This window comes from Pempheris klunzingeri, chromosome 14, assembly GCF_042242105.1.
Source record: "Pempheris klunzingeri isolate RE-2024b chromosome 14, fPemKlu1.hap1, whole genome shotgun sequence".
Classification (NCBI taxonomy): Eukaryota; Metazoa; Chordata; class Actinopteri; order Acropomatiformes; family Pempheridae; genus Pempheris; species Pempheris klunzingeri.
Window position 1 is genome coordinate 14,818,215 of NC_092025.1, and position 23,358 is coordinate 14,841,572.

Here is a 23,358-nt window from a genome sequence, read left to right on the forward strand (position 1 = left end):
GGTTCCCATGACTGCAGTCATACCCACAACGCATCTTTCTCCTCTGACACAAGGGTTCTCATGATCTCGAAAATGGAGGGATTGTTTGCAGGGACAGAAACGAGCAGCAAGTTACATCAGAGGCTAATTGATTTCCTCATTTAACAGACAGATGGGAGGAAGAAGAGCGTGTCTTCATCAGCCTCGTCTCTTATCAAACATATACTTTTATTATTCTCATAGATTATCAACTGTAAATAAATTGGTTTTGATCACTGTGTCGTCCTTTTCCGTCTGGTGAAATAGAAAAGTCAGAAAGTATGAATAAGGCATAATGGTTGGGAAAATTCTTCACATTCTGTTCCCTGATAATCCCAGATAATCATATTTATTCTGTGAACAAAATCAAGAATGCGAACACACACTTAGATGTACATCACATGTCCAGATTGCCAGCTTGTTGCCCAAATCAGCGTGAACAAGACTCGTGGTTTAATATGAACACTTTTATTAAAGGGGTCACAGGTAGAAAAGGTCATCAGCAGTGCCAGAGACATCATTTCTCCTCTATCACCGACTTCTGCTGAGAACCAATCACAGCCTTGCTGAGAAAGATGCAGTTATCTTTACCTGGCAAGAGACGTAAAACCAAGTAAGTTTACTCAAAAACCATAATTATTTAAAACAATATGTATATTATGGGATCATGATAATTTGCACACTGCTAAATGAAGCACACCATTGAATACCAGCGCTGCTTGTGTGAGGCGCAGCAGCAGAAGAAAATAACAAAACAATGCTGAAGTCAAAAGAGATGCAGTGGCCTAAAACTGCTGCATGACGATCACAAAAGAGATTGGATGCATTTTAAACGACAATATATTCATTTTACTGAAATAACTGCGTGCAGTCTGGAATATTATACAGAGTTAGGAATATAAACACAGTGGGAAGTCCGTTCTGAAAGGATCTTCTGCTGATAGTGTTACTGTTCACAGAAATTTGAACTCATCCACTGCAATATCTTAATTTTGTATTTTGTATTTTGATACTGTCAGGGGCTAAATTACAGCAGCGGTGTTCGAACAGATCACATCCTACAAGGTGGCAAACATCATAACCCAATGTCAAAAGTGAAATAGTTACTGAATCACAAATATTTAAAGATACAAGAGATTCAAACATGAGTCAACTTTTCAAAATATCCCTCTGACCTGGCCACAGATGCTTGCTTGACATGCTGAGGTACGTCCACGTTGCCCGTTAGATATCGTTACTGAAAACAACTAACTTCTTCGACACTGTCTCACATTAACGCAGATGAAGTCATCGGAAACAACCACCATTACCTCTAATATGGCACCTTGCTAGTGTCCGCGTAGTCTTCTGAGAGGTCAAACAAACAATACATTAGAGGCTATCTACAGGAGCCAGAACGCAGTCAGCTGATCATAATACAGCGAGCGGTGGAGACAAGACAGCTAGCAGTAACTCGTGTTTGAGCAAAACTCGAGCTGACATGAAGGTTTGAATTAATTCATTTTTACTTTTTTTTTTTTTTTTAAACCGGCCTCACCCCTCACAATCGGCGCGTGCGTTTGTCTGTACAGTCATGGATGTGTTTGCTTTGACAGATGTGAAGAGCGGAGGCTTAATGTTCAAACAGAAAAAAAAAACAAAACAGTCTTTATTCATTCTGACGCATTCCATACAAAAATTAAATTTCCTGATTGGCTTGGGAAAGCGATCTTTTGGCAACTGCTCACAAAAAAATGCACCACCGTAAAGGAGGAACTGTGGGTTCTGGAAACGGTAACTGTGCCCCTCTGTCAAAACCATTCATGTATCAAACTAAAACCAATCGCAAAAATAAAGATAGCAGGACAGCGTGTCTGACATAGTCTGTGTAGGTCCATATCCTTTATGTAACTGCTGTCGGATATTTCAAGTTTTTTTGTCATTGTACTGACTTTCTGCATGACATATACAGTGTTATTCTGACTATACAAAATACTATGTGGCCAGAGGAGCTGGCTGGAGGTGAGGAGGTGAAACATTTGGGATGAGATGGGTAGACAGGAGGACAACAGGAAGCCATGATACCAGGCCAGACTGATAAACTGCAGCTACAACATCAGGAGCCTCCAACTACTGGTCAGCTGAATGAAAGGGTTGATGGGTTGTGGGGGAGACAAAAGGTGGAGGGTTGTCCAGATGGAGAGCAATACAAAGGATGGAGTCGGGTAGGGGGGGTTATAGCGACGCCCCCCTCCATGTCCTATCGGTCCATTTCGTCCAGCAGGGGTGTGGCGTCTCCGGCGATGGACATGGGTGTGCTCTCGATCATGGGGCTGGGCGACGGTCGTGGCGTCATCCTCTGGGCTTTCTTTCGCCCCTCTGCTTCTTTCTCCTTCAGCCACTGCTCCGCCATTTTGCCCCAGTCTACTGCAGAGCTGCTGCTGCCGCTGCTGCTGCTAGGCCTGCAGGAAGGAGAGGACACAGGAGGAGGTGTTTCAGTCAAAGACAGTGTGGGGAAAGAAACACAGATTGATGCTGTGCTGCTGCCTGAGGATGAAGCAGATTGTGGCTTTAGCGCCATCTAATGACAAAGCACTGTCACTCTGAAATGGCATTCAAACATTTTGTCTCAGAAAAATATTTTAAACTAGCTGGAACTTTAGACTGGCAATTGCTACGATCAGTGTACATAAAAAATCAGCCTCTTCAAGAAAAAGCTATAGTAAATGTAGTACAGACTTCATCAATCAGGATGCTTTTTCAAGAAACACATGGTTACACAACATCAGGTCGGTTCCACTGTACTCACTTTGGCTGCTGCTGTGGCGTCCGTCCTCTTGACGAGGTGGAGGATGATGGCGTGCCAGACGAGTGGCCGTGATGACTGCTGTGATGGCCGTGATGGCTGTGGTGTGACACGTGGCTTCCGTGTGGGTGGGCGTGTGCGTGAGAGTGTGAGGACTGCGGCGTGGAGCCGGGGTACTGCGGCGTGCCCAGGGTCTGCTGGCTCGGTGTGGTGTAGGAGTAGCTGGGTGTCATCATGGGCGTCGCCATGGGCTGCTGAGGTGTGGCGAATACCTGTGGAGGAGGAACCACAGTTAGTCATCCTTTAATGTCAGAGTTTTTGATTTATTGTCAATAGTTATTAGCACATTTGCATGCTGCAGCGGAGCAGCTAATCAACTATCTATCCTGCACACTGATGTTTACAGTGAATCTTTCCCTGGTGAATTTTTGTTTGGTCGCTTGATCAATAAGCTAAGGGACAGGACAAGACGTCTGTTCATGTTGTTAGAACAAAGTTCATGTGGGTTGTTCAAAGTAAGGATGTCCATTTCAAGCAAAGTTCCTCTTCGATAGTCACAGTGAACTATTCTAACATTCTCAGAATACTGCTGGTAAAACCATGGGAAGACATACTTATATAAGGAGACAATAACTGCATAAACTATTAGATTTTTTTTATAATCTATTCAAATATTCAAAAATCATGACCCATCCCTGGTTCAAAATCTGCTGCTCATGTGTTGTGTGGCTGGCTGCTGTAGCCGTTAGTACCCTAACCGATCTACACAGGAAGACATCTGATCTAATTTTGAAGAATTCATTCAAAGACAGCAGGTGCTGTCATGAAACATATTAGAGATAAGTTTCAGAACACTTACATTTCTTAAGAAATTAAACTACAACATGTCTAATCTCTTGTTGGTATATATTTCATATTCATATTTACCATTATCACAAAATCTGTTGAATCTGTGTCTTGTATCATCTCCCTAGACCTAAAATGAATGAGCTCAGTCCGTCTCTTTCCTTCCTCAGTAGTTGTCAACATTAAAAGCTGCACTCACATGATAAGCAGAGGAGCTCCCTCCTCCCCCTCCTGTGCTGCCACCGTAGCCGTACTGGCTCGAGCCCCACTGTGCGGGGGTGGTGTTGGGGTTCTGGCCCTGGCCTGTGACTGCGGCGATGGCACTGAACATCTGAGAGGTCATGTTGCGTGGGAGGGCGTTGACGGCTCGTGTCAAGTCTAGAGAGGAAGGAATACATTAGGAATAGTAAAAGGCACTACAGCTCCACTCGTGATTAAAATTCAGACGTGTGTGTAAGAAAATAACACTCACCCGCGATGTTGATATTGGCTGGGGTGGCGTTCAGGGATGCAGGCGTTCTTGTACGGCTGCTGTTGCTGGGAGTGATGCCTTTGACAGGGGAGAAAATGTTCAATAATAACTCACAATATATTTCAACTGTGGTAATATGCACTACAAATAACAGGTGTAGAGCTTCCATACCTGGCACAGGCTCTTGGTAATGGTCCTTAAACCAACGGAATAGTCCGTTCACTGTAGGAAATATCTGTGAACGGTAGCGGAAGCCATCTGGGGTGATGGTCACATACTCAACGCTAGAGAAAAAAACAACAAAAAAAAACTCATTGTCAATCAAACTAGTGAACATCTAATAAAAAAGTCTTGGCAGTGGAGCGGTTGTGTGGGAGAGTGGAAAATAATAATGCTGTGTTGAGTAATTTGGCACAAGTATGACACCACTCAGAAAAATTCAGATTTGCAAATATGAGCCTCTGTAGTAGCTCTGGACCTTTGCATGTCACCATGTGTCACACAGTGATTAACAAGTACTGCCACAATGATTCACGAGTACCTACAGCACTGAATGGCATCGTCTGCGGTTTCAGTGGTTTTAAAGTGAGCTTGAGCAGCTTTGAGGAAAAGCAGCATTGATAATTATGTTTTAAACCTGCTTCCATCCATGGCACCATTACTGTTATGACAGTGACAATCAGTAAACAGGGGAGACAAAAACATTTCTGCTCACCGTGGTTTTCCCCGAGGCTGGTAGCCCAGTATGAATTTCCCTGGCAGATCTTTACATGCCGAAATAAAGTAAGGAATAAAAGTAGGCTTCTCCCTCTTTGTCCTGACCAATAACTCCTCCATTTTCTATAGGAGAGGCAACAAGACAAGAGGAGATGTGAGAGGTGCAACTCGCGGAAAAAACAGTAGTAAAACAAGATGAGTTGAGTTATGTTTCCCAATTATGTTTTTCAATAAACTACAAAATACTCAGTGAACCCGTTTTTACCTCCTTGTTTCCCCCATGGCATTCCTGGAAGTACTTATGCCCCAGTAGATCCCTGGCAAATGACGCCATTGGCTGAATGTACCGAGCAGTGATTTCATCCAGATCTTCAAATTCCTGCAGAAGATGCAAGAAACTCTTGAAGAACATGCAGCAGCTACAACAACACTTATGTTTAACTTTCTGCAGGTTTGATTATGAAGCACAAGATTATGCTCAACAAACAAAGAGGAGAAATGGCTTACTTCGTTATTGATCCAGAGAGTGTGACCTAAGCTGAATGCGTTCTCTTTGCCTTCTTCCCTCACGTCCACATGCTGGTAGATACCATCAGCCACCTGCATAACATCACAGTGTCAGACTGGAACATGTCGTATCATCCAAACTCTTAACATGCAACTTTAAATACCGTATTGTAAATATTAACTCGTGTTGTGCTTTATTAAATCTCCTGCCGTGTGTTACTGCCAAGTCTTTCTAAACCATGACATTATAAAGTCTTCTTTTCTTCACTCATCCATTCAGTTCAGTATTTTCTTAATTTTACCCCTCATCGCTCTGCTGTGCCCCTCTATTCGTTTCTTACTTTCCAGGTGACGGTGAGGTGGTTCTCTCCCTTGCTGCTGGGTCTGATGATCAAGTCTCCTTGGTCCAGGGTCTCCATCATTTTCTCTGCTTGGTTAAAACTGATATTGTGGAAGTTGGGGTGGGCGATCACACGCTTTATATATGCTGGAGAGAGAGAGAGAGGCGGCGAAGAAAAGACAAATGTTATAAGGATAGTGATTTGAAAGGAAATGTTAGGTAATCAAAGAACATTGTGAGGAGAAACACTAAAGTATCTCAGTACTGTTTAATTAATATTTTTGAATCAAACTACCTTAATTATACTTACGTGTTCGTTGTTGTTTCTTCTTGAGCTCCTCATCCTGTTTTTGGTCTTCAGACTCTGTGTCAAAGTCATAGTAACTGTCTTTGGGGAGCTTCCACTCATTGGCCTTGTCCATCAAATCTGAGGTGCGGCATGTGAGGTCGACACTGAATTTCTCAATGTCGATTTTCATGATGCGGCAGTGAACCGTCATGCCCACCTGAAGGAGGAGGGGGAAGAGAAACAATCAAGTATTACACAGGTGCCACAATAAAAGGAGACAAGACAGAAGTAGACAATCTCTCAGGGTTAGGTGGTAACTTGCACAGCCAGGAATCTCATTAAAAAAAATAAAAAATAAAACTGAAAACATCTGCAAAGCACAACAAAGAATGGCTCACCTTGACCCTCTCCTCGGGGTGTTTGACCACTTTGTCACTTAGAAACTTGGTGGGAATGAATCCCTGGACACCGTTATCTAATCTGGACCTCACCCCAATGGCCTGGCCTGGGCATGAACCGCTGTCAAAGTGATTCCACACCTAAAGCGAGAACACAGAACAAAAAGGATGATATTTAAATGTCAGACTCTCAGCTCTTTTCTCAAATCAAGCTGTCAAAAGGGTAAAACTCGGGTATCTGGTACCTCGCTGAGTTCAGGGAAGTTGTCCTGCTGGCAGAAGGGACACTGCCACAGCCCTGTAGCATCGTTACGGATGGCCTGGTCATAGCTCTCTCCTTGAGGCCGCCGGTGAGCTATACCAGTTACTATACTTGTGATCAGCTTACCTGGAAGAAAATGAGGCAAAACATTTGGCACACCAGCCTGTGGAGCTGCATTTCACTGTGACTGGAATTCAGCAACATCACTCCTTTGAACTCATGTGCTATGATAATAATAACTTCTTACGCTGAGTGCTGATGATTAGGAATTAACCATCTGTTACTGATTTTTGGTGAAGTTTAATTCAAGAGATAAATATGTGTATTTGTGCAGCGTGTATTACCAATGTAAAAGGTCTCTGGAGTCTCCTTGGTGAGCAGGTTGAAGACCTCCTCAGTGTTGGGGGCTCTGTAGGCAACTCTCAGGTCTTTGTATCTGCAGCTCAGCTCTGCACGAATATCATACAGAGTAATTCCCTTGTTGCCGTAACCCTACAGGGAAAGAAAAACAACAATGACCAAACTTTTTAAGAGGTGAATGGATGTGAAACATGGCTGAAGTGTATTTTGGTTTCACGGGTTCCTGAAACATACCGTGGTGCTTTTGTCTTGACTAAATATAGTAAGATGCTGCACTATAGAATTTTTTTTACGCTGTTCAAAAATGCTACTTTGGCAACACAATGCATGAGACATTGCTACAGATAAACTACAACACACATACTGACCTGTCTCTCAAGCTCTTCAGCAAAGGCATCCAGGTCCAGATCTTTCAGACGCTCTGGATTTTCCAAGATCTCCTCCAGAGCTCCGGCTGGGTTGGCATCTTCTGCCGACTCATCATACTCGAGGGCGTCCACTGCCATCTTGCGAGCCCACTCGTACGTCTCAGGGTGGACACGAGATCCATCCAGAACCTCGATGTAGGAGTCCGTACTGTGTGGAAAGTTTGAAAGAAGAAAAAACAATGCCGATTTTCAAATAACCTCAAAACAGGCAAAATGGTAGATCACTGGCTTGTATGACAAAGGTGGATTTGGCATGATGGGAAACATCTGAATGTTCTGAGTGAGTAAAAGACCCCTAAAAAATACTAACCTGTCCCCAAGCGATGCGGTGTCGATCTTGATGAAGCCGGCACAGTTGATAAAAACCTTGGGTCCCATGTGACACATTGTAACCAGCTGGGTTCTGTTTTCCAGACGAGTGTTGTTCTGCTTCAGAATCTGCACAAATACAAGGACAGCGGCGGTTAGGGGGTCAGCAGATTAGGCGCTATACTTCCAGATATTAAATAAGAAGTTGATGAAAACAGCACAATCTCATACCTTGAGAAGATGGGAACCCTTCCTAGGTCCCAGACCACAGACATATTGGACCAGGCTCTGAGAGTGAGGATGTGCGATGGCCTTGTTAACATCCACTCCAACCTCATTGACACGGTTGATGAATTCACAGTAAAGGGCACAAAGCAAATCTTCCTTCACCACATGTTCCTGAAGACAGAAAGAAAGAGAGGAAAAACACAAACTATTTCAAAAAGCTGAACTGTATGCAGTAGCAGAATCATGTTTAGTTTCTTAATTTTCTGAAGCACCTAGTTTTAATAGCCATTATTGATGTTCAGTAGATAGGAGAAGCAGAACATCACATTATCATCAATCAATCAATCTTCACTGATACACATGTGCGACGCTATAGGAGAAAAAGAGGTGGATAAACAAGGCAGAAAAACTGATATATCCTGTTGGCGAACGTCCAGAAAGCAAATACACAACATAGAGAGGAGGAAACACTGAAAATGAAACTCAAAATTTCAAATAATTTCATTACACTAAAGCAAAAGCTGGAAATCTGGCAGCATAAAGAAATCATGCTTCAACAAAAGCAATACATATATAAAGGGAGATAAAAACAACACAAATCCACCATTTCATCAATCTCTTACCTGTAGTGGGTGCAGTTTGAGGCAGAGGATATCGTCATCAGTGCTGCAAACCTGAGCATACTCAATCAGAGGATCCTGGATTTTCCTGGCTATCGACACAGCCTGTCGCAGCAAGGGAGGGTAATCCCGAAAATCAACCTGCAAAGAGAAAGCAGAGGAATGCTTTGGATCCACCACTTACTGTTCTTGCCGTGATTAACTACTATGGTTGACCGGTGAAATCCCTGACTTCTCTGTGGTATCGTATGCATGGTATGATCAGGTGTTAACCACTTACCTCTGACTTCTTGCTGTTCATGTACAGTGTGGCCAGTTCATTGTCAACAAGCTCCACTCCCACAGCGGGCAGAGAGGACTCTTGCTCAAGCTCGCTAATTGTCCTCTTGATGTCCTCCATGATCATTTGGGCATCTCTGCACATGACACGTTTTTTAACATTTCAACCTCAACTCCATTTTAACTTGTAGTTGCTGTTCAAAATGTCTACATGGATTTGTAGCTTTTCAAGCACATACAGAAATAAATTATTTACCGGTTTTCCCCAGCAACAGCAACCACATGAGGTTTCTTGCTGGACAGAAACCTCTTGAGATTTTCAATGTCGTGTGCCTGAGGATGACATGCATAAATGGGTGATGATCTCAATGACTCATCCAGCAACATGTTTTCTTAAAACAGAGTGTATTATGTTGACTGCAGAAAGGCGCTTTTATTTTATCAGCTCATACCTTCTTCTCTCTCTCGTCCTCCCTAAAGGCATTCCTCCTCTTCATGAAGTAGGGCAGACGCAAGAAGTCGACCACCTCTCCTTCCCCGTTGATCAGAGCACAGAAAACTGGTGTATCCCTGTTGGAGCAAAGTTTGTAAGACACAATATTTTCTGTATTTTGATCTCACTTTAATACCAACACTTTTAGCTACTGACATACATGAGGGAAAAAAATACTGTGTGACACATACCTGCTGGGTGCATAGGCTACACCCAGCACCCGAATGCCCTTGCCCTGACTCTCATCCATCAGGTCATCGTCTTCCTCCACCTGCTGATCTGGCCTGTAAGGAGCCACCTTAAGCCAGTTATATAACCGACGACAGCAGGACTTTGAGAGGAAAAGGAGAAAAAAAGAGTTTGTGAGTTTTGCTCTGTGATTTTACAAACATGATGCATGTGCTAGAAGATTGTTGTGTTTACTTTCTGTGTTATATTATACAATAATATTGTAATAAATGGAGACAGATCTCATGAGAAATTACCCTGACAATGCTCTCTTTGGCCTCAGCGATCAGTTTGCTCTTGAGCTCCTTGGCCATCTGAGGGTAGAGGAACTGACTGAGAGCTCTCTCAATGGCTAAAGTTCGCTGCCTGTTCCACTCCTGCACCTGGTGACTGAACTCATCCCTGTAGTAGAACTGCTTGATCTCATCAAAGTACGTCTGGTCCCCGGCATATCTGAGTAGTAGCAGAGTGAAGGCACAGAGAGAAGCAGAGACAAAAAGGAATGCCTTAATATTACCAGAGTCATAATTCAACAGCCCTGCGCTCTGCTGAGAAGGATGTGGATTAAAAACACAAGCTGCAGTTTAAAATTTCAAGAAATGAAACTCAGGGGACATATCCTACTTAGCAACTTTTCTTTCCTCCAACATGTAAGCTAGGTTTCAACTCAGTGGCTAAAAATGGCACAACAGTTAGTCACATCAGATCTGCTGCCTAAGTGTATTATGGATGCATGAAGACAACAGAAAAGGAATCATAAGACCTTGATGTGTTCGTATATTTACGATTTGCCTCATCTGGTTGATTAAAACTGACTCGATGTAAATGGTGAGCCTCCTTAAGATTTGGTCTGCCTATAATCACAAACTGCCATATTTCTGGATTAAGGAGGTTCATTTTGTGATCTGGCAGATCAACGTCATTGAACAGAGTTTTCTCCATTTTAATTTTTGATTGTCAGTCTCATCATCGTACTTACCCTTTGACCCCTATAAGGTCAATACAGATGTCAATGGAGAGCAGACCTTCCTCCTCTGCCAGGCACATCTTCAAGAACTGCTCACCATTCAGCTCTTTTACTGGCTTGTTCTTAAGATACTTGAAGGAGTAGGCAAAATGAGCCTCATCTATCTCCTACATGAAGAAAGCAAATGACAAGTTCAGAAAAGTTTCTGTTTAGGATTTAGATGACAGTATTTTTGCTTTTGTGGTTTTTGTGTCTGTGATGAAATGCGTCCACACCTTTTTGCCTTTCTTCGTAGGCTTGATATTGATTTTGGCCCTCTCCTGAAAGGTCTGTCGCAGAACATGTCTGACCAGAGGTTCACGGGCAATCTGCATGGCCACCATGTACCTGGTTCCTTCCAGCACCGCCTCTGGAGTGGAGAACTGACTGCAAACATAGTCTTTGGCCAGCTCGACAGGTTCAGCGGGGAACTGTTCTGTCTCGTGACGCTGGTAACTATCTCTCAGATTTTCTCCAAACTGCTCTGGAGTTAACCCAAACTTTTTAGCCAAGCCATCTGCAGTAGGAAAAAAAACAGAAAAAGAAGATGATGGGCTACCAATCTGGGAGGAAAAAGGTATACGGATATTTGAACACTGAGATGGTGGTGTGGAAGACTAACCAAGCCCTGCGCTCTGACAGATGCTGTACATATCTCTACGGGACGCCAGCTTGAGGTCAGGTCCTTTCTGCTCTTCTTCTTGTTCTACCTCCAATTCCTCCTCTTCACCTAAAGGGGAAGCCCATCAAATTCAGTCACGTAAAAAAGGCAAGCACTCCTAACTCAAAACCATTTCAATTACAGCTGAGCAATCTGCAGCATATCTCCATTATCATCAACTGAAATTGGAAATGAAGAACAATCCATCTTACCATCCTCTGACACTTCTTTGATCTTCTTGAGCCTTTTCTTGTTGGTCTTGGCAGCATTCTGCATCTTCGGGATGTCACGGCCATAGTAAAGCAGAAAGTGGTTGTACACATCACCCAGCTCTTCAAGAGTCTGCACATCTTTCAGCCTATAGGAAATAATAAAACAGGTTTGAACAGAATGGGATAATATCTATGAGGGAAGGTGAATAGCATTGTTTCTTGTTTATAACCATGTGAACTCAGAATTTTATCACTTTCATTTCCTGTGATTATTCGTTGCTTATTGCAGTCACAACCAAATACAGTGCCTAAGAGATTATCTTTTCCAGCCTCAGCCCCCCTGTGTTATCGAGACGGACCTCTCCATGTCAGCGGTGTCCAGAGGACGTATGCCGTCAGCCAAAGGTTTGTCAGGGTCAGCAGAGATCTGCTCAAACTGGTAGGATTGCATCTTCTGAAACAAACGGGTCAGGTTCTGCTTCCGGGTCTTCAGTTGAGTCCACTGGTGGATGGAGAGTGAAAATATATACGTCAAGAAACCAGAAGTGGCATATGAATGACAAGCTGATGAAACATAACAATTATAACAATTTCAAACAATGTTTAATTAATTGATGAATTCAAAGAACACCCATCTAGTAATCTGTAAAACATTCCTTCTGCAGAAAAGCAATACCAATCATACCTTTTCATCCCACTGCCACACCTTCCACAGGTCATTGATGTTTAGCTCTGGCTCCACATATTCTTTCCTGTAGAAAGCTATGAATGGAACCTGAAAAACATGATAAAATTGGTTCTTTCTGACAATGCCACATTTAACAATCTTTCTAAAAGACAAAGTTAATGGCTTTTAAAGAAGATCTATCTCAAACAAATGAAAGATGAATAAATACATCTTATGGGTACCTCAAACTGTTGATTCCTCATGAAGTTGAGGGCCTCTTTTATCTTGGCTATTGTGCTGGGGCCTTTCCTGCTGAAGTTAGTGGTTGTCCCCCTGTCTAGATAATCTGTGCTCTCCTGTTTAGAAAAAGCACAAATTAGCTTCATTTGCATCATAATAAACAAGTGAAAAGATATGAGGAAAATCTATACATTTATCCCACTAGAAAGGAATCTAACCAGGTGTCAAAACCAGTCAAAGAGAGTTCTTTGCATATTTTGTGTGTGCATTTTCCCTGAGTTTGTTATGGCAAAGGTCGTACCTGCATGGAGATAGTGAGAGTGGAGAAGCCGTGTCTGAAGATCCACTCTGCTTCCTCTTCCAACTCATCATCCTCAGCAGGTTTGACAGGGATAGATCGTAACTAAAAGAAGGAGAACAGAGTCAGGAAGGAAGGCAATAAAACATCAGGGCTTAGCTGATTATTCATAAACCTGCCAAGCTTTTTCAGTACTAACTGACAAAGAAAAAGGGGTCATTATGAGCCCATATGCTACGTATGAGAATGTGACAACACTGTTGCCATCAAACAGACACACACCTGGAACCTCTCGGGCATGTCCGTGGAGCGGATGTCATTGTCTTGATCGGTCATGTGACTACTTTCCAGCTCACTGGGCTCGTAGATCTCAAAGATGCTTTTCCTCCCCTGCCTCCTCTTAGTCTGCTTTTTGGGTCTGTCCCAACCCTCTTCATCCTGGTCCTCTTCCTCCTCCTCACCCTGGTCGTAGGCGTCTGCATCAAAGTCGGCAAAGTCAAAGTCGCCACCAAAAATCTCTTGGGCCTCCTGGAGGGCTCTGTGGGACGATGAACAGTGAAGAGAAGATGCAGTGATTGTGTGTTTCACCGTGTTTCCTTATATGTATCGATATTTTTAATTTGATGGATGGACTACATCATTTAGCATAGCAAGGTAAATGGAGGAAAAAACAAGTTTCTGTGCCACACAATTGATACATTATTTTTAAAAGATAGACGCCACTACATTTGCTGTATAAACTATGACACTCACGCATCTGTGTATCCAGAGAACTTCTTGCCCCTCTTTTTGGTGATGGGCTGGCCATCATCATCCACAATAAAATCATCTATATCTGTGGGACAAAAGCACAAATTTAAAACCCAATTTTATACTTAATTTTGAAATCAAGTGTGGGCCTGAGTTTACATGTATCCATTATTTCTCTGCTTTTTAGATATTCCGAGACTGATCTAAAAATCCCATATTCCTGGCCTACCCGACTCCTCATCCTCTCCTTCTTCGTCGTCATCTGCTTGAGGGAGAGGCTCGTCGACGGCCTCGCCTTCCTCCAGCTCGCCCTCTGCATCCCCATGGAAGATTTCATCCGCGATCAAGTCCTTCTCGTCATCATCTTCTTCATCATCGTCAAGTGTTTTAACACGGTCATATTTCTTCTTCTGTGACACAGGACAGGTACAGCATTAGCACTGCTAGCTTAAACTTTTTCACGGGTGCAAAAATGGCATGAAAATCTTTGTACATTTGTCATAGTGTGACAGCCTAATGGTAAAATTGTACAGTTAAAACAAGGGAAAAAAATTATTCTTACCCTCCTTTTTACTTTAACACCCAAGTTTTCCTCAATTAAGTCAAGATCATCATCATCTAGATAATCGTCATAATCTGAAAAGAGAAAAAGTCTCAGTCAGAGGAGACAACTTCAAGACATGTTGCATGTCTTCAAAGATTATGCTTATAGAGATGGAATGAAAATCTAATGAGATATAAATAATATTTCTAGATGGCACATGTATAGCTGCTGCAGACAATTATCTATTTTCTGGGTTCACTGCAGATAAACGCTGTTGAAAAAAAACATATTTACTTTCTTTAATAATGAGAAAACAAAAATATAAACGAAGATTATACACTACACCAGCAGAGAACTAACATCACATAGCACCTGCTGAGGTTAATGCAACCAGTTTGTGGGTGCATCTAGCTCCATAACATATAGAATTGAAAGCAGGGGAAGAAAACAAAAAAAAAGGGGGGACAACCTGTTGTTTTATCTGCCCAACAGAAGGCAGAAATACGTTATTCATATATTATTCAATAATGTATTTTGTCGGCTCACTTTAAAATCCAGAACAGTTAAGTAGAAAAGGAACAGCCATAGAAATCATCAAAAATATATAATATGTAATTGCAGTATTATAGGCAAGACATTGATTTGGCACCTTAATAATAAATTCTGTATTGTATACAACAAACAGTGCCTGTGATTTTTGTTTTGTTATTGAGCGCCATGTCGAGGCTGTGACTCTGCATGGAGACAGACTAAAACAGCAAGGAGGGTTGATGAGTTCCAGTACAGTCCGTAGAATCGCTGCAGCCCTTTGAAACACCTGAAGAACTTACTGCGCTTTTTACGTCTATGCCTCACTTCCTCTTCTGAGTCACTCGCCCCTCCACTCGCGCTCCTCCCTTGATCGTCTTCATCCTCCTCCTCGCCGTCATCAATGAGTCCGCGTAAATTCCCTTGCTCATCCTGGTCCTCTGTGTTATCTTCTTCTTCTTCATCTATTGAGAATTGACAGATGAGTGCCCCACATATCATACCCCATATCTGAAAGACACACCCAGAACTTAACTATTCAAGTCTCACCATCTTCCTCCATAAACCTCTGAGTCTTTTTAGGCTTCAGGTCTTTCTCCTCAAACTCCTCCTCTGATTCCTCGGCCTCGCTCTCAATGAAGTCTGACATGATTGTTGTTCCTGAGAAGAAGTGCAAGATGTTAGTAAACTTTTTCAACATCATCCAAGCATTACTTTGTTCTCCAAAGCAGGTCACAGTACAAAAGCCAAAAACGCACAATAACTAATACGATATGCTCTATAACGTTGTGCAGTTTCTGCAATTTCACCCCCAAGCATCTCATTTCCTTTTGCTTCTCTTTTGAGTAGCTTTAGGGTTGGACACATCATCTTATTTCACACTCTCTGACAATATTACATATAGAGTATATTCTTTACCGGCTTGTTTCAGCTCTTAAATAATGTTATATGATTACACTGAGTGTAATGAAAAAACCCCAGAAATGTATTGTTTGTGGCTGCACTATTTCATTAAATGGAAATATTCTAGACATTTTGTGTGCAATTTTGTACACATTTGCCCCAAACTCAACCTAACATATTTGGAATCTTTGTACACTTAGAGATCTTTTACTAAATTTAAAATATACTTTCTGGAGGGTTTGAACAATGTTCATGGTATGAGGTTTTACTTATTGTTCTGCCTGTCTGTATAATTGTGTACTCTGTTTTGTTCTGTTCCACAAGATGTACAATAGTTACTTAATATGTTAATTTTGTTGACAGAGGCATTAAAATGACTTACTAAGTAGTTTGATGTGTATTAACAAGCAACGTTAAACCAATTAAATAACGATTAACAATACGTATTTGTATATGACCTGCTAAGAGTTTGTGCATTATATCAAACTATAATAATGTCGGAAAATTACAACAAATCCAGATTTGACTGATGAGCTTGAAGAAACCTTTATGGTTACATCCTACGTTGTCGCAATGCGCACACATAATATCGACAGTCAACCGAACCAGCACGTTGCTTTCTTCCCACATGATTGCAGCCATTGTTATCCAGATTATACATTTAGGTAAACCGATGAGCGGTCTCTGGACAAACACTAACGTTATTTTGGGATTTCTGGTCAAAAACGTTGAAAAAAACATGACTATCCGGATAAGCTAGCAACCTCCAGCTAGGCTAACTTAGCGATTCTGGTTACTTAACTAGCTAGCGAGCAACCCTTTGCCAGGCTAGCTCGTATTTAACTATCACGTCGCTATATTGTGCATTAAAATACACCACACTGACACTAAACTACCGAACCAACTTATAGTAGTAAAAAGGACCTCGCCATCTGAGCCAACCTAGCAGAATATCGGTAGTTAGCTAATGCTTTAGCATGCCAGTACGTTAACTTAGCATTAGCTTTGAGGACAACAACAACCAACTGCTTTAGTATTAGCTAGTTAACGTCTGTTAGCTGATGATAGCGATGTAAAGATCGCAAATGACCAAGGTAGAAATGGACTTACACGTTTCACTGCGGTGGTATATTCCGTAAATATGTACAGTTATAACGGAATTGTGTTGTGTTTTGTGTTTCGGGGAGCTTGTACTTGTAAAAATGGCCGAGAACGGGCGGCGTGAGGACAATTCCGGGATGCAGTGAGGGGAACTCAACTTCCATCCTCTTCATCAGCGAGGTGACGCCCCCTGCTGGCCCTCCACGATTAACCACAAAACGAAACAAATAAAATCAGACTGTAAAATATAACCACCGTTAATATTTAGTGGAGATAGTATCCCATTAACATGGATATTAAAACAATACATATGACCGCCAGATAATCTCAATATAAGCCAAATGCCTGTTATTATCCCTGCAGTGGCCACTCCGAGCCGCTGGGTGCGCTGTTTCCTGCGCCTCACATTGGCATACAGTGCCGCTTTAATGACGTAGCGAAAAATTATACAAATCATAGTGAGGCAGCTTGGGTTTGTATTGTAGGAATGGGGATCTCAAACTGTGCTGCTATTACACAGTCGCTACCAACGCTGTTATTGTTGTTATCCTGTATATTTGGACTAACTCTCGGTACGGAACTGAGTTTTGTGACATGCGGATCCGTCATTAAACTGTTAAATTTAAAGCACAATGTGAGGCTGCACTCACACGACGTACGCTACGGGTCCGGTGAGTCTCCTCTCATTAAAGCACTATTAAGCATTATTAAACAGTTTCATTGTGTGTTTCACTAACATTAACTTCATCTACCATTAACCACTTCTATAATTAACACTGTATTTGTTGGATTAAACTCCAAAATGACTGGTTTTTATGTACAAAGCTTAACAATATTGCAAAATTCATGTTGACTCCATTATGTGTGCAATCAAACAATGGCACGCATACAACATTGGTAACATGATGTCTTTTAGGTGACGTTTATAGATCTATTATTTTACTTTATTTTACTGATTTTACTGTATGTTTCCTGTAAATGAAACATACACTGTAAATCACTGTAAATGAGTATCACCCTCAATTGTTTCTATGAGAATCTTAAACAAAAGTTGAATAAATAAAGTTAACCACCAATAATGTTAGGGCTTATGTTCGCCATCTTCCATAATCAATGAATGAATCAGCCAAACTCCTAGTTTGGTTGTTGACTTTCACCAAGTTCATTCACTATCTCTCCAACGGCCTTCTGCTCACTGTGTGTGTTCATGTGTGTGTGAGACAGGCAGCGGGCAGCAGTCTGTAACAGGGGTCACCGCAGTGGAAGACAGTAACAGCTACTGGAGCATTCGAGGGACAAGAGACGCCTTCTGCCATCGGGGTACACCGGTCAAGTGCGGACAGACGATCCGCCTCACCCATGTCAACACAGGCCGAAACCTGCACAGCCACTACTTCGCCTCCCCACTGTCCTCTAACCAGGTGGGTGGTGTGAGAAACACTTGGGGAAAGAGCAAAGCTTTGGCGCCATGTGAAGAATTAACCACATAGCTCCCTGCAGAGATTAGGAAAGGTTGTTGATATCTAAAAGATGGTTTTTCACATTTCCAGTAATTCACTGTTACCCTGCCAAGTTGATGTGAAATACCAAAAGGTTGCCTTTCACATTTAGTGAAATGTAGACATGTTGAGGTGGACCTGAGTTGACAGCAGCTTTTACACGTCAGGAAACTAACAAATTCTGTGGGAAAACAGCCCTGGGTCAGCAAAAACCTCTCCAATTTTGAGGAAGTGTGAAAACACTGTCTACCCAAAGTATTATGATGTTGGAAGATGTGTACAATGAAATTATACAAATTTGTCAGCTGTCAGATAGTTTGGTGTTCAGTTGTCCTTTAACATCTTGCATTGCAGTGGACGATTGTGAACAACGCTGGAAATCAATGAACTTGTCTGCTTCATGTCGCTTTTTGGTTTACAGGATTGTTGCATCATTGTGGTGAAGTTCCTTTACAGATGTATTAGCCAAAACTAGACATTTCTGTCTGTTTTTTTTAATCTGTAAGCAGTTTCTCAACTGAGTGTCCAGAACATGCACCAAATCATATTTTTTTTACCACTATGGGAATATAAAATTACACACATGACAATAGAAGATTTTATGTAAATAACCCAACACAGCTGGGCTATATGCATTGTAGTCCATCTGGTCTTATCTCTTTCTCACTTGTCCACAGGAGGTGAGTGCGTTTGGCGACGAAGGGGAAGGAGACCACCTGGATGAGTGGACAGTTCAGTGTGGAGGATCTGTATGGAAGCGCGAGGAGGCCGTTCGCTTCCGTCACAAGGCCACTGACGCGCTACTATCAGTGACAGGGGAGCAGTATGGACGGCCGATCCACGGTCAGAGGGAAGTTCACGCCATGCCGAGCCCCAGCCAGCACAGCCTGTGGAAGGTCATGGAGGGCATCTTTATGAAGCCGAGCGAGAGCTCGATGGGCAGCCGAGACTACAGTCACACACACACAGAGTTCTGACCTTGACTTTTCTTCTCTGCTTCTGTCACTTCCCGTTTTTCTCTCAATCTGCCACTTAATTCCTACCTCTATCCCCAATTACACCCGTACCAGCAGCCTCTCCTGCTTCTCCTTCCTCATTGTTCTCTCTCATTACCTTTTGACTGTCATCTTTTGTCGAGACTGTGCCAAAGGCTGTCAAGAATCAGGGTACAATGACTTCTTTTTATCAGTCCTAACCGACCTCCCTCACATTCATTGTTTTAGGAAACCGTACTTGAATCCTCAAAAATCCAGCAGCTACACTCAGAAAGCTAACAGTATTTCAACAGTATTATAGTCTGCCTTAACATGTACAAGATGAAATAAAGGTAAATGGTGTTTTACAGTACAAACACTAATCAGCATGTGACACTTGACATCCTAGAAGAGGTGCTCCTCTCAGCTGTTATTTATTGCTAATTAACTGCTATTAGCAGTTAGACTACAACACAGAAGTCAGTACATTAAGTCATGAAGTGAGTTGTGTGGTTTGTTGGACTAAGACAACATTGTTACACTTGTGCCTTTATCCTTTTTTAAGAACTAGTGGGTGTTTACATTGTGGAGCCTTTTAAACTTTGGGAAACCTAATTTTATTGTGTTTTTATGGTATTTGTAAGTCACATTCTACTTAAACAGTGGTGAAGCAGTGTTATTATGGCAAATTCCTTTTTTTTCTCCCCTTTAAGTCAGATTCAGTATTGTGTATAAATCATCCCACACTAACTGACATGAGAGAATACGCTGTTTTTTTGTACATCATTGAGCTGGATGCTGTTGATTCTCATCATCTGATCACTTTCCAAGTGCTGGGAGAAAGTACAGTGTTTTACTTTCATGCTGTTTGTACATGGATATATGTTAGAGCAACTCTTTGTTCCAGAGATTCATATGAGCAGCAAACATGCAAGGAATACCTCACATTAAAGAGATTCTTTTGTGCATACAAATGTCTATATGACTTTTTTATTGCACTTTCTACTTTTTTTTTCGTTACTTGAGATGATTGGCGATTCTTCACATGTGGTCCCTTGTGCATTGTCTGTGCAAATTACCAACGTGCATTATAGTGTAGACAGACAATGCACTGTCTCTTTTTACATGTAACCTTTTACTTGATCATTCATATTGTAGTTGAACAGGTTGGAATGACCTCATGAATTTCTTTATTTCGTCTATAATAATGAAAACAGACTAAAAGATTTGTAAGTAAGGCAAGCTGTTAACGTCCGCCTGGACCATTACACTTATCGCAATGCCTTGTTTGTCCACTTAATGGCATGTTTTGGCTCATTATCTGGTGGTTAATGGAGTTCGGATGCATCAGCTGAGGCTGTTCTCACTTGTATTTGACCCGTGCTCCCTAAATATCATGATTTATGAGTGAGCGCTGCTGCCAGCACTGCTCCACAGGAAAACCCTTTCTGACACGTAGTGTTAATTCACCTCTTGCCATCATGTACAGCTTCAAGCCAAATAGATTTTAAGATTCAGATCTCAGAAGTGAAAGGTCAACATCACATCCGCTAAGGTTAGTCCACCCCAAGCAGTTATGTTTGTGGTGCGACACGAGCTGCATGTGTTGTGTTGCACCTGAAGAGGCTGCTCCTCTGGCTCACAGCTCCTTTATGTGCGCTCTGGTACCCGCATGGGGGAACAGTGGTGAGGGACGCTCAGTGAAATCCTGCTGTGCTGTCATTCTATTTTTAGGGCTGGTATTTAAAATGACACCACAACAATGATAACAAGTGACATGTAGAGCAACAAGCGTACCTTATTCTGAGTTTTACAATTATGAACATTAAAAATATTTTTGCTCAACATCTTATTGTGAGCCAAACATTATGTGGGATTTAGGAGAATGTTTTACCGTTTTTATGTTAAAATATCATTGTTATGTCATTAATGCATTATACATGTTGTTGGTCTTGAGCCAACGGACAAACATATGTCAGAAGTAAACACAGATGCCTTATATTTCTATCAAAACAAGGTTTTATTGCATAAACATATATGGATATATTTTTTTTAGATTAAACAGATTAAACTTGTTATTTGCATTTTTAAATATCCATTCAGTTGGTGACTATTGCTGTTTTCTTTCTCCTTTTCTAAGCAGCATGCCAAGGTTGTATTATATATCTGTGTTTAGTTTTTATCTCTATACAATCTACAAGGTAAAAACATGTTTTGGTAAAAACAAATCTCAAAAACAACTTTCAAAAACATGAAAATCATGAACTGATTCCGTCCTGTTACAGATGTACAGTATAATAATGTAAACTTCAAAAGTGTTGATAAAAGGTCTTTCGAACAGGTTTCCCTTACATAGCCATGCAAGGATATCTGAATGGCACAATTATTAGAGAGTTGTCAAGATAAAGTGGTCTATGCTGGTTTCAAAAGGACCATGATGCTAATAGACAAGGGTGAAAACATGGTCCATTGGTCAAATGTCAATGTGTCGAATATCAAAGACATAGACTGACTTACAGGGACGAGGGTAGCATACATTATACAGCAGTTTATACAGGACTATGAGGCAGTGAGAACATTCCATAAAAACCTAATGTGACTAAAACACACAATATATTGATTTCACTGTTAATTTTAACCATCCACAGTGAGGCCTACGGACTCTACCCAAGATGATGTGAAACAGAGACGACGACGACGACGACGATGATGATGATGATGATGATGAGGATGACGACGAGGATGATGTGACCTTGTATTTGCATATTTATGAAAATGCCCTCTCCTGCACTCTGATTTGATTAATAGCTGGTAGAAACTAGAAAAAATGGCTATTACAGTACAAACTGGAGAGTCAAATATGTGACAGTAGTACATACATACCTACAGTTAAACCAAGGCTGTGCCACCACAAAGAAAGATTAAATGGATTTCCCTGTCTTTCAAAGACATGAGAATCTAAACGACAACATGCATACTGATTTACAGTATAATACATTTTTGCTGTGTTACTTGATCTTACAAAGCTATTTTTTGTTTTAAAAGAAAGCCCTCTCCCCTTTATACTTTGTCTAACCCAGAGAGCATACTCAACAACAACTCAGAAACTCAGACAGTTGCACATTAAATTGATTGAAGTATCTAGTTTTGATTTTATCCATCCTGGCAAAAAAACAAATGATCCCCCAAAGATATCAATGGGTACGAGTCAGCCTCAGATTCAATGATGTCCGATGGGAGCACCGTGCAATTTCAGAATCCACATACTATGTTGCTGTTATGGTATATAATGTTGCAATCACCAACAAGTGTATTTAAAAGATGGCGTCTACATAGGACTGGGCAATGTGGCAAAAATTAAAATATATTCTATTAATATTGCAAAGTAATATGTTATAAATAGAAATTATTTTCATTTTAGAATTTGCTTGGAATCCTTTGAAAGGACAACAACACTTTGGAAAATTTAGAATATGAACACATAACTAGGATACCATTCCAATGGCAGCAGATAAACAATGTAATTTCTTTATTGCCCAGCCCTACACCAACATAAAAAAAAAACATTTTCACCCTCAAATTTAATCTGTGGTGTCATTGTGATGTTCAACCTCGGCCGGCTCTATTATAAAAGAAGAGGAGCATGATTGTAAACCCCTACAAGGTCTTTTCCAAACTTTTTCATCTCAGGCAGCTTTATAAAATTGTAGTGCTATCAGATCTGAATCATAAAACATTGCTATGACCCCAGAAACTACGACAGCAGTCACCTTCAGTGTCTCATCCCGTCCTGAGCTGTACACTAATGCGACAACACAATCTGGGCTGTGAAAGAAAATATTCTATTTCAATGCAGATGAAACTGCCCTTGTGACACTAACTCAACAACAATCAAAGCTCAAATTCAGTGGTGTTGTTCTTCACTTCTGAACACCTTGTAAACATGGTTGTTCAAGCATTTAGCTGCAGTTGTCATTTTATCCACTAGGATGCAACATTTTCCAAGGAAACAGCTGTACCAACAGTATATCACAGCTCTACTGTATATCCCTGATTTATCTCACTAGTTTCTACCCCCCATTCATTCTGCCGTTGAGAAGAAATACATTACACAAGCTAAGTAGTAGGCTACAATATATACAGTGAAAATGGTGGGAGTTGGCGTAATGCTTGCTATGGCAGTGTATATACTGGCATGCTTTTGTGTGGTTTATATTTACCACAGTTGGGCAGCATTACAATGAGATGGTGAGGTGAGACATTTTCTACCAACACGTGACAAAAAAAAAGGTAACTTGTCTCAGGCTCGTCCTATGTTTAACCAAAACCAAATCACATGTTTTTTTTACCTTCATCCATCGGTCAGTAATGAGACTAAAGCAGAGAAAGTGAGACA

General features: G+C 41.4%; 2 protein-coding genes across 3 annotated transcripts in view; one reads left to right on the forward strand and one right to left on the reverse strand.

Moving 5' to 3' along the window:
- Positions 1–16,596, reverse strand: part of supt6h (SPT6 homolog, histone chaperone and transcription elongation factor) — a 63,095-nt gene extending 46,499 nt beyond the window's left edge. Inside the window, exons 1-37 of one of the 2 annotated variants that reach the window (XM_070843995.1) lie at positions 16,499–16,596; positions 15,035–15,145; positions 14,788–14,949; positions 13,976–14,049; positions 13,643–13,823; positions 13,417–13,498; positions 12,946–13,201; positions 12,667–12,768; positions 12,368–12,481; positions 12,144–12,233; positions 11,818–11,960; positions 11,459–11,604; positions 11,208–11,315; positions 10,822–11,102; positions 10,559–10,713; positions 9,837–10,032; positions 9,543–9,682; positions 9,311–9,428; positions 9,115–9,191; positions 8,860–8,995; positions 8,583–8,720; positions 7,963–8,130; positions 7,733–7,860; positions 7,363–7,570; positions 6,979–7,126; positions 6,618–6,760; positions 6,373–6,513; positions 5,996–6,191; positions 5,687–5,832; positions 5,346–5,438; positions 5,104–5,217; positions 4,837–4,961; positions 4,293–4,405; positions 4,122–4,199; positions 3,849–4,027; positions 2,807–3,075; positions 471–2,459 (exon numbers count right to left, since the gene is read on the reverse strand). In XM_070843995.1, the coding sequence (XP_070700096.1) occupies positions 2,258–2,459; positions 2,807–3,075; positions 3,849–4,027; positions 4,122–4,199; positions 4,293–4,405; positions 4,837–4,961; positions 5,104–5,217; positions 5,346–5,438; positions 5,687–5,832; positions 5,996–6,191; positions 6,373–6,513; positions 6,618–6,760; positions 6,979–7,126; positions 7,363–7,570; positions 7,733–7,860; positions 7,963–8,130; positions 8,583–8,720; positions 8,860–8,995; positions 9,115–9,191; positions 9,311–9,428; positions 9,543–9,682; positions 9,837–10,032; positions 10,559–10,713; positions 10,822–11,102; positions 11,208–11,315; positions 11,459–11,604; positions 11,818–11,960; positions 12,144–12,233; positions 12,368–12,481; positions 12,667–12,768; positions 12,946–13,201; positions 13,417–13,498; positions 13,643–13,823; positions 13,976–14,049; positions 14,788–14,949; positions 15,035–15,134 (5,250 nt within the window). In that variant the 5' untranslated portion in view covers positions 15,135–15,145; positions 16,499–16,596 and the 3' untranslated portion in view covers positions 471–2,257. Of the gene's footprint in view, positions 1–470; positions 2,460–2,797; positions 3,076–3,848; positions 4,028–4,121; positions 4,200–4,292; positions 4,406–4,836; positions 4,962–5,103; positions 5,218–5,345; positions 5,439–5,686; positions 5,833–5,995; positions 6,192–6,372; positions 6,514–6,617; positions 6,761–6,978; positions 7,127–7,362; positions 7,571–7,732; positions 7,861–7,962; positions 8,131–8,582; positions 8,721–8,859; positions 8,996–9,114; positions 9,192–9,310; positions 9,429–9,542; positions 9,683–9,836; positions 10,033–10,558; positions 10,714–10,821; positions 11,103–11,207; positions 11,316–11,458; positions 11,605–11,817; positions 11,961–12,143; positions 12,234–12,367; positions 12,482–12,666; positions 12,769–12,945; positions 13,202–13,416; positions 13,499–13,642; positions 13,824–13,975; positions 14,050–14,787; positions 14,950–15,034; positions 15,146–16,498 lie in introns of those variants that run through there. The other variant, XM_070843996.1, reaches the window with a different exon arrangement.
- A 349-nt stretch (positions 16,597–16,945) lies between these two features.
- sdf2 (stromal cell-derived factor 2) lies at positions 16,946–19,902 on the forward strand. Its single transcript, XM_070843998.1, has 3 exons — positions 16,946–17,160; positions 17,714–17,910; positions 18,666–19,902. Exons 1-3 carry the CDS (start codon positions 16,977–16,979, stop codon positions 18,963–18,965), a joined length of 681 nt encoding a protein of 226 aa, XP_070700099.1. The 5' UTR covers positions 16,946–16,976; the 3' UTR covers positions 18,966–19,902.
- The last annotated feature ends 3,456 nt before the right edge of the window (positions 19,903–23,358 follow it).